At 41.4% G+C, this 14,063-nt stretch overlaps 2 protein-coding genes across 6 annotated transcripts in view; one reads left to right on the top strand and one right to left on the bottom strand.

Moving 5' to 3' along the window:
- Positions 1–1,145, bottom strand: part of cbfa2t3 (CBFA2/RUNX1 partner transcriptional co-repressor 3) — a 59,314-nt gene extending 58,169 nt beyond the window's left edge. For all 4 annotated transcript variants that reach the window (XM_077563607.1, XM_077563606.1, XM_077563603.1 and 1 more), the window contains exon 1: positions 1,049–1,145. In XM_077563607.1, coding sequence (XP_077419733.1) covers positions 1,049–1,082 — 34 coding nt within the window. In that variant the 5' untranslated portion in view covers positions 1,083–1,145. The remainder of the gene's footprint in view (positions 1–1,048) is intronic.
- Positions 1–14,063, top strand: part of acsf3 (acyl-CoA synthetase family member 3) — a 115,342-nt gene that overhangs the window by 6,094 nt on the left and 95,185 nt on the right. For both annotated transcript variants that reach the window (XM_077563608.1, XM_077563609.1), the window contains exons 2-3: positions 621–764; positions 10,279–10,345. The gene's annotated coding sequence lies outside the window, so the exon portion shown is untranslated. The remainder of the gene's footprint in view (positions 1–620; positions 765–10,278; positions 10,346–14,063) is intronic.

Genomic DNA, 14,063 nt, shown 5'->3' on the forward strand with positions numbered 1-14,063 from the left:
AAGTTTGAATTAGCTCCGCTCTGCCGTCCGAAACACCAAATATCGGTTCCGGTTTTTAAAATTACTGTACAAAGTATTTTGATGTAAATATCGACTTTAATGGTGAAATCTGACTTTCTTTCTACATCACTGTCCAAATAAAGTTTCTACAAAATGTATTCAACTGGAAATGATTTTTGAAAAATGAATCTCATAGTTATGTTAGTAACAACCAAATAAATAATATAGAGCTAACTTGTCATTACAGTCTGGGTTCCTTTTAAAAATATATAATAAAGACAAGGGTCAAGAGTAAGCTGGAGCCGATACCAGTTGACTTTGGACAAAAGTTTCCAACCAGTCACAAAGCGTATAAAGACAAATATTAAACAAAATAAAGACATTCATGCTCACATTACTACTGTATGGAGCATTTAGAGACTTTAATGAACTTTTGGATTGTGGAATACCCAGAAAAAACCCACGCAAGGATGGGCTGTATATGCAAACTCCACACCGGTTGATAATAAATAGTTATATGGTGTGTGTTGGTCTGGGGACGCAAAGCTTGAACTCCACACACGCACACACAGACCTGTTCAAAAATATTTAAACTTCTTTCATTTTCATTTCCACCGCAGGACAACAGAGTTCACTTTCGTGAGCTTGTTAAAAATGATGGCAATCATCTACAGTATAACGGCCCAGGAAGAAACGGTTTAACCGTGGTGTCATTTGGATTCTGTGGGCTTGGAAAAGACTGGTTATCTACAAGACGATTGCCGGTATGTACTTTTTTTTCTTTCTTTCTAAAAATAAGATCACGAAATTTAATGAATGATGCCAAAATTTGCCGTTATTCCAGCTAACTTGCAAACATAAAAAAACAGAACCTCTAACAAGACAAGTAAAGACCACATTGCCCTTTTAGTATGTAGCATGAAAACAACACAAATTGTTATCCATCAATCACTCTGACTTAATGAGCACATCTGAGAGCAGGTCGACCCCCCCCATCACTCCTCATGGCAACAAACTGTCGAACCTTCAGTATAAGACGCGCTCCTACCTTCGCCAGATCTGAGTTGGACACTTGGTGCCATCTTTGGATTGAGGCCTCTGTGCCGGAGAACGTCTTTAGTCCTCAGATCTCTGTGGCTGACCAGGGTAACCGTGGGGACGAATGCCAGGTGTCCACCTTTCTGGTGAACCTTCTTCTTGTGCTCCTGATGGACGTCAGCAGACATTTTTCCAACTGGGTTTTCTCACTTCTTTTCCAACAGTTTGTCCCAATTCTTCTATCAACTAAGAAGGAAACTCTTAGGCCAGAAAGACAAAAAATAGAAACCAGTCTATAAAGTCTTCGGATTTATGGCAGTGTTAGCTAAAACTTCTTGCTCATAATGAAAAAGTTTGGCATGTATCTTCTCGTAAATGTCCATCTTTGTACACAACAACCCGCTAAATTATACCTTGCAGGGGTGATAACGATGTAATGTTCCAAAACGAGGAAAAACAAGATTGAGTCCTCTTCATCCTTTCATGTCTTTGCCAATTTGGATTTCAGCAGTATTATTCCTGGCTTCCTTTGATATTTTCCTTTCAATGTATCCTTAAGATGTTAGCTTTGATGTGGGGAAACTCATCCTTTTCAACCAAAAAGTCTCTCCAAGATGAACTGATCCCGTCTACGTCCTGGTCAGTTCTTTCGGGTTCCTCACCAAGCGTGCGTGAGGCGTGGCAGCAACACAGCACGGCGTGTGTACGCGTGTGTCAACAGCAGGTCAGATAGTGTCACGGCTCTATCGAAGTTGCCGTGCTGTGGTGTGAACCCTCCTCCCCGTCCCGCCTGACTCAAATGAGAAGTGCGCATTTGTGTGTCACGGTGAGTGTGTTGCAGTGCCTGAACCCCCTGGGGAGGTTAGAAAGCGAGAACGGCTTCAGTGATCTTAGCAGACAGCAGCAAGCAGCAGGACCTGAACCTCCATCTGGGCTTCCTCTACAGGAACCAGCTGCGACTGCGGCCAGCAGCCTCTTATTCCCCCTTTTTTTTTTCTTCTGTTGCCCTCCTTCAATAGCCTCGTTTGCGCCCTTTCTACACCTGTGATAGCTTTTGTGTTTTCATATAACCAGACTGGCATCCTGTTACATTTTTCAACGCATTCCGTTAACTCTGCAGATATCGTACGCATCATAGTTCTGGTTTCCCTCTGGGGCACGATTATGACCGTGAACCAATGTACAGTAACCATATGACCATTCACATTAGGGCAGGGTATCGATTATAATTTCTTCAATCGATTCAATTTCGATTCACAAGAGTTCAGTTCGATTTCTCCGATTACACTTATACTAATTATGGAACATAAATTCTTCTTAAATATCAAGAACATGATAGAAACTCCACCAACAATACATTTCAAATCAAGGCAACAGATGAAAATGTCGTATTTCCTATTTTAACATCTTTACCAGATAAAAATACACAAAGACCCTCTCGCTGTTCAACATTCAACAAGGAAACGGTGAGTAATTCTGCGAGAACAGAATTATTTGCAGCGTCCATTCCATTCGTTAGGTTTGTTTGTTCCCCCCACCGCCATCGGCGCATCTCGGTTTCGTCCCGCCCTACACAACGCCTGATTGGTCTGACCTAAAAAAAGGTCGGTTGCAAACGTATCAGCGGGATCGGGTACAAGATGAATTCTCCGGAGTTTGTGAAGTCACAAATTGCTGGCAAGGTTACTGCTTCATACTATCGCTTATACAAAACAAAACAGAAGCCATTCAAATAAACGGTTGATCAACTTTTTCATTTTATTTTAAAAATGTGATTGGTAAGAAAAACGCTTCTGTCCTATGCCTTACATAAGGCATATGTGCCAGACTGTCCAAATGGCCAGTTTTATGCAAACAAAATTAGAATATACTGTAAAACTGGACACAATTATTGAAATTGATGCCTTCATTTCATCAGTGTGTAAAAAAAGAATGTGCAATTTAACACCTGAGACTCAAGGCCCACCCCATGCTGGACGCAATTGTCGCTGTCCCTCCCAGGTTGCCATGCATCTAATTATCTAAATGCGGCAAGCAGCAATTGCTTATGTAAAAGTGTTTGAAAGTAACAGGCGAATAAAGCCAGCGTGAAAGCGACCGTGGCGGTCTGATGTGAAAGCTCAGCTACTTGTCTTCGAACCTCTGACCGCTTAGGACTCAGTAACCCTGAGCTTCTCAATGACACACGCATATACGCACACACAAACACCTCAGGAAGCTTCTGTTGGAACTAGTTGTGTTGTTGATGAGAGAAGTGAGAGAGGATGTGAGCACATGATGTGCCAAATGCCTGCTTGAAACCAGATGGTCATCAGCAGAGAGGAAGTGAAAGAAAGAGAGAGAGAAACTTATTTACAGACATACAGTGCAAGTGGGATTTCCCACAGTTACTAGCGTGCATGCAATTATAGTGGTAGTCCACTTTAAGTCAATCAATAATTAACCAGCAGATGCTACATCAAAATCCAAACGCATTTTCGCGCCGGGGCAAGTCTAGTTTAGCGTGTTTGTGAATTTGGTAGAGCTTCTACGTCTTGACAGGCGTTCTGGTGTATTCTACTGTAGGACCCCAGCAAATCTGGCAATTTGGGACACCAAATTGGGAAAAAGCACCGGGACTGGCGAAATCAACTCAAAACAGGACTGTCTCGTTAAAACCGGGACGTCTGTGATGAATTTAAAAGGAAAGAGGGGAGCTGCTTCGACTGGCAAAGAGTCGGCTGCCTTCCCTCCCACAACGAACGCGAACACCAACTTCTACCTGCGCTAGCCTTGGAAAATACCAAAAGAAAGAAAAGTGAGACTTTGTAGTACACGTGCACTGGGCACGAAAATAGGGTCCAGTCCTACTTTGTAATTTTGCCTTTTATGTACCTCAGCACGTAACCATTTTTTGCAAGTGTCACATATTATAGGATCCTTTGCCCTTTTGTGTCATCCCCCTTCCCCAGATGTTGGCAGGTTTGAAATGAGTTTTGGGGTGGGGAGATAGATAATAATTGTGCCGTAATCACTGGCAGACAGCTCTGACTCTGGCAGGTGCTATCAGAGTAGCGACCCAGTGGTCCCTTCTCCCCTCAGATAAGGTCAGAGGGGGCTGGCAGGATGGAGGACGGGTGGAGGGAGGAGCGAGGGAGGGAGCAAAAGAGGGAGAATAGGGCAGAGGGGGGCAAAGCGTGCATTACAGATGAGCGGCTCGCCGGGCCTTATCTCCCCCCGGCGGCTGCCGCTGGAGGCTTCCAGATGCGACGCGCCGAAGCAGCAGTGTCACGGCGATCCCTCTATCAGCGGCGCGCAGACACCCATTGCCAAACGCAACCCCAGCAAGAGGACGCAACATTTGCTTTTTTACAACTTCAGCGCTTGAGAAGATGGCAAATTATCTGCCACTTTTGTTTTGGTACATCTACATGCTTGGAGTTATAAATCCATTCCACTGTTGTTTTTTTTGTAGCCAGGTTCAAAATGAGCCGGCTGTTGTGTCTGGGTCCGTGACATTTTGTGACCTACTTTTGAGTTTTTATACAAGGATCAAAAAGCAAAAGTTCTTCCAGCTGGCTGGTTTTGGTCAAGCATCTCACTGTAAAGCGTGAGAAAGAAAAAGGCCTGAGCGGCTGCTTGGTTGCGAGAGGCAAACATATGGTGAAGCATCTTGAGACATTCAATGCCGCTAATGACTTAGCTTAGCTCCTTCTAAGCCACTTTTATTTTAAATGTCTTTTCCTTTATTTGCAAAGTATTTTAAATGTTTTACTTTTAATAATGTGAAGCACATTGAGTTACCGTGTGTATAGGGTGACCAGATTTTCCAAATTAAATGCTACAATTTTGCTGGAGAGGGGGGGGGGGGTGTTGCAATCGCTAATGCGAAATAGCCTACTATCTTGGTTAGCGCTAAACAAGTCGAAGCACTCACCATCATCCAACCTTTTTTGCTTTGTCCTGGCAGCTATTGGACTACATTTTCCATCATTCTCAGATGCAAAAGCAGGAAGTAGTTGAGAATGAGAACGCAAATGTGCATTTGGAAGTAAATATGAAGGAACAGTTAACTTCCCGATTTATCATATGATTCGCTATGACCAACTGTGTGATTGACATACACGTGGCAAAAAACAGGACGTCGGGACAGGACCTGCGTGATAGCGGGACAAAACAATGAGGCTCAAAAGCGACAGTCTCGGTCGAAACAGGACGTCTGTTTACTCTACTTGTGTATGAAATGCTCTACATAAATAAAGCTACCTTGCTTTGCCTTAGCTTAAAGCTACAGTAGATCAATCCGTTTTATAGCTCTTGTTCTTCTTACGGGTGAGGTGGCGCCAATCCCAGCTATCTTCTACTAGCTTTAATGCTTTATTAGTGCTCTTTTTTAAAATGTTCAACACTTTTTTTTGGATCAGCACCAAATCAAGCAACTTCATAGCTATCCACAGTCTGTTGCGCGATTATGGAAAATTCAGCCCTTATCCAATTAACTTCTATCATTTGCTTGTGGAAAGTGAGCTGTGTAGTTTTTTAATTATAGTAATAAAACATTTAATGAAAACAAAACAAGCACAAGTTAGTAAAGGTGAAACGATGCCAATTTTACTATGATAGAAACAAAATGTTACGTGGGAGGTTGTTCCAAATCATTCTTCTCTATGCAAGCTGGTATGATATTGAAAATGTCACTAAACTAATAAACAGCATATTAGCATCTTCGTAGTGAAAACAAGGCAAACAAGTCAGAGAGGACTTGTTCACCTTACTCCCTCTCTCTCTACGGTGTTTTTAGAATACACACCTGTTTGGCACAGACTGCTTCAGAAAACCTCCAGATCCTAACAGAACTCTAAAAGTTAAACCGTCCCCATCTGTCGCAGCAGAGCCGTACCCAGATGCACACTGAACACCGCCTCCTCTTTCTTATCCTTTCTCATAGCAGACTTGGCACTCATTCAAGAACTGTCAAAGCACACCTGCTAAATTAAGCCTGTTCTCATACTTAAACACATGCAGACACAGAGGCAAGTTCAGGAAGACATTGTGTTTACACACATGCTCACCCACGGATGAATATAACAATAATACGTACGCTTTAGAATTTAAAGATAGTGGTGGGTGCAAGTGACATTATGCTCGTCTCGAGTTTTTCGCTTTATGTTTATAGTACGCTCAAATCTCTTTTTTTTCCTGACCTCGTAGTCATCATTTCAGGTGGACTAGAGTCCATTTTGACCACACTCCTATACTTCCATGTTTTTTTAAAATCATATTTAAATGTCAAAATACTATTCGTACTTGCCTTAAAACCAACCGTGATCTTTTGACACCCACCTCTTTTGACCCACATAAAACCCATCTTCTCACCTCTCCTGTGGCAGCCGCTGAGATACTCTAAATAGGTTGCCACTGTGAATTGGAGACAGATGGAAACGAAGGTTCCCTGCAGAGAGGTTCCCTTGCAGCTGTGTTGTGTATGTGGTGCCAGGGAGTGATGACAGCATAGTGCGGGGACACCCAGGGACATAGACGGCGGCGCCATCGCCGTCTTTTTCTCACACGCTCTGCGGGCTGCACAAAGGTGCAAAAAGCAATGGTGTTAGCTCCAATGTCTGCTTCCAGGAATGTGAAAGTGGAGATATAAGTGAAGAGACAAGTGGTAGATTATTGTATGTCTCAACTTTCAACCACATTGAAATGAAAACAGGGATACTGTCGCCTAATAGGGCAATTTAGGGTGTGGTGTATCAGCTATTCTTAGCACGACCAAACACTTAAAAAAAAAAAAAGTTGGCTCAAAAATAAACCAGATTGGGTCAAAAAGGGACAGACCCAACTTTTTGGGTTATTCATGTAACCCCAAAAGTTAACCCACGAAACAACTCCACAACAAACACAGATGACTTCACTTAACCTTCACCCCCCTCCCCCAACCCACCCATTCCCCCCCCAAACACACACAAAAATAGGCTTGTTTTGTGATTTAATCCTTTGACCCAAATTTTGGGGTTAAAGAAATAACCGTAAAAATCGGGTTATTTAATATTGTGGGTTATTTTTGTGTTCAATAACCCAAAAAGGTGGGTTATTTAAGTTTTTGGGATAAATAAATAACCCTACGAAGTTGGGTTATTTACGTTTTTGGAATAAATAAATAACCCAAAAAGTTGAGTTATTTAGTTTTTTTTTTGGGGGGGGGGACTAAATAAATAATAATAAAAATAAATAAAACCCCAAAAGCATTATTATTATTATTATTATTATTATTATTATTATTATTATTATTATCATCTTGTTCAGCAAGCCAAACAATATTTTGGTTATGCAATTATGCAGGAGTTGGGTGGGCTATGGGCGCCTGAGCTGATATTTATTTTCTCTCCTGTGTTTAATTGATTAATGTGAGGTGTGATGGACCTTATTACCTGTGCTGCTTACATTGATTTTTTTGGGTGCACTTATGAGTTCTTATAAATGCACATTTTTTTTGTACTGACAGTAAGGATAGGCTGATTTGGAGAAAGTGTCAGGATGCCTCTGCTCATTAGAGCTGTATTTTACACATAGAGAGGAGTCCAGGGATTACTTTTGTTTGATCTGCTTTGCATAAACCGATCCAATCTAACCCTTGCTTGTGAGGAAAAATCAATTAAATTCTCCGTAATTGGACTGACAGTGCACTCCAAGTAGAACAGAAGTCAATATTAAAGATGAAAAATGAAGCCAAAGGCCACCTCACTCCATTGATTTGCACTGAGAAGAGGCGGCTTCCAGATATTATTGCCACATAGGAATATGAGCTATTGAACTACATAATGTTGTTATTGTCTCAGCATTGAAATGGATGAGAGGCTGAGCGGGGAGCATGGGCTGACAGCTCCAATTAAAGTTCACTGATCTATATACAGAGCTGCCTTGTTTATTCTTTGTGAAAAGTCAGTGCGTTACACAGTTGGCAGCACGTCTGCATCGGTAGGAGACGCAGTCGACACATAACGAATGCAAGTAGGCTTAATCAAGATGCAATTACTGAAGAGGCGCAAAAACCCATTAAGCCTTTACGTATTGTATTTTCATTATGAAAAGTGCGACTACACTCCAAAGCAAAAACACACTTCTTGATGGCTACAAACATGAAAAAGGAGCAACTTTCTTATTCAGTGGTAAATGAAAAGATTGATGAAGCTATTGAAGCTACAGTTGAAAGGGTGCATCAATGTTTTGAACCTCTAATACTCCGAAATTCCTCTGGGCCGTATTGCCAACCCAACCACATTGATCTTTCACGTGTTTTACAAATTTCAGAAACATAGGACTATGCAAAAGAAAGAAGGTCCCTGTTCTGCACATCTTACAGCCACTGGAAATCCAATGAATAATACATTTACTTCACATGAAAGTTACTCATCTTGAGGAGGGAATCCAGCATTTTCTTACAGCAACCCCCGCGTCCCACTTGTAAGCATTTGCAAGGTCAATAGTTTTAAAAATGGTAACTTGGGATAGGTGGCCAGCTAGGATGTATTTCAGCAATAATAATAATAATAACAATAATGAGACTACAACTAATAATAACTAGAGCTGCGCACAGCTATAACAGGCCTTTGCACGTCGAAATACTTGCACATTGGGAAATGTGGTAGGCTTTATGTGTGTTAGCAAAGTTTAGTGCCCAGGTTTAGACCCTCAAAAACAACATCATTTTTCCTTGTAAACAGTACATTGCCACGGCAACAGCATGTGGTGAAATATCTTTTCATCTTAAGCTACTTTTGATGAAACATGCAAATTTGAAGATGCCCGGATAATTATTATTATTTTTGTATTATGTCGTGGGCTGTTACATATGCCTCCCAAATTTCGTTGATTTAGACTGAATGCTTCGTTAAGAAGGAATTATGAAATGCAAAATTTGATGCCCTGCCCTCGTCATATATACAGGGATGTGATTTTTCCGCTAATTCGCGGAATTCCGCTTTTTTTATCTCCCCCCCCCCCCCAAAAAAAAAAAATAAAAAATTTTTTCTTTATTTTTTTTTATTTTTATTTTTTAGTAGTTCATTGTGTATGCACATGACTCCGACAGATGACATCTTCTGCTATAACAAAGACATTTGTGGTATGCTCTAATATGAGTTACTTTTCATTTGGTCATGATACAATTATTTGTTCATGAAATTTGAACTCTTCAACATTATTTATGTGTTAACTTAGTAATCACATTAGTTAGATATGATGATATTCTCAGTGATAGTTTTTAAAAGCAAAGACAGTCCAATGTTTTTGAATGTGACTGATTTTGAGTTGACTAAAACTGCCATTTTATATGGGATAGTTCAATATACATTGAAAATTTATGCTGTTGTTTTGTCTATTTCTTTGTCATTGAAAGTACTTAAAAACACGGAAAACCCATCAGCTCCGGGGGGCTTTGCCCCCCGTGTCCCCCCACCAGGGCACTGCCCTGGACCTAGCTGGGTGCCAGCGGCCCCCAGACCCCCGGCTAAATTTTCAGATAATTTCACTTTGGTCAAATCACATCCCTGTATATAGTATGTAGAAAGCTTAAGATTTTTTTCCCTTTGTTGATGTACTGGGTGTTGAGATGGATTGAAGTCACAGTCGAGGACAAGGGGGGGGCCCTGTAAATGTGCAAAAATGGGCCTAAATTGTACATTCAAATACTCATAGCTCACTTCCTGTACATTTTATAATATGACAACCAAAGACTTTTTCGTGCATCTCGGGGTGCTACACGTCCCTCCCAATATCAAACATACTAGAATAATGATAACTTCTACAGAAATAAATTGGGCCCTCAGTCCCGCATAATAATAATAAGTTCTCGATTGCAATTTGAACTCTAGTGAGGACATCACTGAGTAGCATTGATTGGTAGCTCCCCGCTGAAGCAATAAATATTCCAACCTTTTAATAAGGAAAGCCAACAATCATAATTATTTTTAGCCTGAAAAAAAAAAAAAAACTCAAAACAAAACAAAGTGCAATGTCTATTACAAATGCAATCACCATTCCTGCAGAATGTTAATTAGTGAAAAATTACTGCCAACAAGACTCCTTGGTCTGACAGGTGAGCTAAATGTCTATCATGAATATTAAAATCGGATACAAAAAGTGAAAATAGTCATTTTAAGCTAAAAATATCTAATTAAAGCCTGCCAGTCAGTAGTGTGTAGACATGTTTTCTGCATGCTGGCTTCATCCGTCCTGTATTCATCTTATGTTATTCAGGTTTTGAAGCAAATGCTGACAGATGTGCACTAATCAGCAGACAGATGGACTGACCGACGATCAAAAGGTAGGCAGATGATCACATAGTTAGACGACGCTTTGAAAAGGCACTTTGACTAATTTTATAGACACGTCTAGTATTATCCAAGTTGTGAGTGTATTGGTTGCAGGATCATTTTTTACTATAAGGTTGCAGTTTTAAGGAACAGTTAGTATTACAGAAAATACACTAGATAAAAACACCTGGTGTCATCATTAGAGTAGGGAAGAATAATCAGAATTGAGCGTGCCCAGTACGTAACAAATGGGGGCTCGTCCGGGATCTGCGGTAGCTACGGGTGCGGGGGTTGGTTTGGGTTTAGACGGTGCACTTTCGTTTCTTTCTTTCTTTCGTTCGTTCGTTTGTTTTCTTTCATTCTTTCTTAAGTTCTCTCACTCTCACATTCTTCCTAGACTAGGGCAGGGGTGTCCAGCTTCCATCAGGCACCCATTTAATTGTATTCGTTTGTTGTTTTCGGGACGATTCCTGGGCGGGGCGGGTACCCTGGCGGGGGCCGCAACAACAGGTACGGTTGAGAAGCACTGCATTAGGTTGATGGGTGGTTCCTCCTTGAGTCGTCGCTTTATCGTGGTGATGAGAATGTGCGTCCTTCCCCTTTCCATGGGCTCGCCATCTGAGGGAGGAGCCAAGAGGGTTGGGTGCCTAGAGAACAGGGCGGCCAAAAGGGATCTCAGTGGTCTGCTCCTTGGCCACCGCAGACCCAAAAAGAACATACAAAATCCACACACGAAGACTGAAACCCAGATTTGAACCCACAACCTCGTTACTGAGCGGCAGATGTGCAAACCACTTGTCCACTGTGATGTAAAAGAGATCAAATATCATCCTCTTCATTTTTATTCCTATTAAACACAAATTTAATCAACAATGTTACTCAGTGGAGCACAGACCTCTGCCAAGGTCAGACAATGCTAAACATGTCTTTGATGGTTTAATTGGAAAATCGTAACGTGACAAAGCGATCCAACAGCCACAATGAGCAAAACAAAACCACAATCAAAACACATTTATCCAAATCTGTTAAAAAGGGGAGAGAGAAAAATCAAAGGTCATAACTAATTGACTAAGTGATGGTGATGAAAGCATAACCATTTGTCTGGTTTCTTTTGTCCTTGATGGATATAGATGGTGCGTATCATTTCATGTTGTCATAAATACTCGCACAGTGACTTGCACTTGCCTAAGTGCCAATGTTATATTTACATTTTAATTGCTTGGAACCTTCCAAGAAATCCCTCTTGTCATGATATTGGAGCCCAGAAAAGCGAAGCAAAGCATGGTCCAATGTCAACTTGCTCACCGCCGGTCCCCTCCACCTCTTACCGTCCTCTCCTGCCTGTCAGCTTATCAGGACCCTGGCAGACACTGTGATCAGGGTTACCAAGCGCTGCCTGAATGTTTGTTTGCTTCTTATCCCACCTCGTGGCGTGGCATGCGGCGCGCAGCGCCTCAAGCCCCTTAGCATACCCTGCATGGACGACAGAGATAAAACAAGCCCTCCCCCCCTCAAAAAAAAAAAAAACGGAACTGAAGATCAACCGTCAGAGTAGCCGTAGACATCACCGGAGGAATCTGCATGCCCTTCCCACAGGAGAGGAGACCAGTTGTAGACTCTTGAATGTCAGACTGGAAAGTTTAGAAAGCCATCGACAGCGTGTGACTGATATCCTTCCCTCGGGTGTGTCACTTCATTGTCTTTAAGCTGCTCCTTTCTGATTTACTCGTACTTGCCCGCAGGTAATGACGCAGTAAAAGTCTGATGGAAACAGCTGCCCACTAAGCTAGTTGGAGGATGGATGGTCTTTTGGGTTTGTAACACATCTGGTGCCTTCTGGCTGACAATTACAGATTTTTGTCAAATTATTTTCAACTTTTTTTTTTTCAAAGATCCGGTCTGTGTCCCGTAACGGGTGTCCGTAAACTGTTGTGAGTGGAAAGGGAAATGTTAAGGGCGAGTTGTAGCCTGCCCCAGCTAGTTTTGGGTGAGAGGTGGAGAACACCATGGACAGCTCCTCAGCCAATCACAAAGAACCAACAGATAGACAAGCAGTATTGACATTCACACCCATGCCCAAGTTTGAGTCTTAAGTCTTAAATCTAACGTATGTTTTTGAAATATGTGTGGAAACCTTAAAGCCCTTGCAGCACCTGGTAGTTGTGCCGACGGCTACCGCTAGCTAGCTAGCTAGCTAGCTGGTACAACGAAGCACGGATGGATTTAAGATTATACTAAAAGTGGAAAAAACACCCTGGGTTCTGCTATTGGTCAGTGTAGATCGAGGGATCCTGAATGTAAGTTAAAAGAAAGTTAAAAGTCTTGAAAGTAAGTTATTTTGTAATTAAAAAAGGAAAACCTTTCCGCAGACTGATGCGGCTGTATTGGCTTGCCGGCCGCGTTAAAGCCTTAGTACACTCTCATATGTAAAAAAAAAAAAAAAAAAAGAAGTAAATATGAGGCTTAGTTAAGCACTTTAGACAACATATAATGAAGATAAAGCACTTTATAAGTGCACTCCATTTACCATTGTAATCAAATTGGATTTTTCATTCTTTGGACTGTGCCGCGTTTTTCTACAAAAGTACGATTAGTAACCTATTCAAGTTGATTCGTTGATTACAGTTAAACAACTAGCCAGTGCCGATTTTGGGTCCAAGTCCGAGCTCCAGTTAGTATACTTCAATTTTGAAGTACAAAACTTTCTTAGGTAGCTTTTTTTTGCTACCTTCTATCCATTATTTATATATATCTAAAAAAATTAACACCTGTATAGCCTACCATTTGATTTATACAAATATGCTATGTGTAAACACATACAAAGTCCAAACAGTAGTTATTGTCATCTTTGGTGACTCTGTTGTAATATCTTGTGTTGAAAAAAGATTAGTCAGATTAAAGTCGCAGGTGAGTTCGATCCTATCCCAACTGATTGAAGCAGCATGGCAGAATACATTCTGGACAGATCGCCAGTCAACTGCAACTTTTTGGCTACGAATCTTCATTTTGTGTGTGTTTTCTTGTCTGCATGTCAGAGGAAGAAAAAACATAACTTTTTATGATTGTCATAATTAGAGCATGCTTGTCTTTGCGCTTCGCTAAGACTTTTTGAAGCTTCTGAGAGGAGGTGCTTTATGTTTTCTCTCCGGAGTCCTGGAGGCAGGAGCAAAATGACAACAGGAACCCAGATCTGTCAGCTGATGCTTTTTACGGGACGGCAAGTGTTTGAATTTCATATGTACTTATTAAGTCTTCATACAAAACTACTGACATATCCCAAAAAGTTTTTCCCCACCCCATTTCTCATAGCTACACGGATTACAGCTAAATTACCATTATAAATATTGGACTTAATGTACTAATTGGACATTACTGTCAAGTTTAAACTCTCTGGAGAGACCGTTTTCACCTTTTAAGGTCAAAATGACTTGACAAGGACATTTGATGCTGTTCACTGTGTCAAACTCTCCACCAGCCAGAAAATAACTCTGCTGTTCTTTGGTGACTTTTTTTGAGCCGCGCAAGCTGCGTCCAGAACGGTGAAGGTCAGAGTCAGATGCAGGACAAAAGATACAATTCAAAGTGACAAATGGGCAGAAAGAATGAGATAGCGATTGTGCGGAGAAGAGAGGGAAACAGAAAGAGTGAGCGATGAGAGACAGCGCAGTGCCCGGCGGTGGCGGAGAAAGAGGAGGAGGCAGTGAGTAAATAGTCAGCGGCTCTAATAGG

This window comes from Vanacampus margaritifer, chromosome 4 (genome assembly GCF_051991255.1).
Source record: "Vanacampus margaritifer isolate UIUO_Vmar chromosome 4, RoL_Vmar_1.0, whole genome shotgun sequence".
Lineage (NCBI taxonomy): Eukaryota > Metazoa > Chordata > Actinopteri > Syngnathiformes > Syngnathidae > Vanacampus > Vanacampus margaritifer.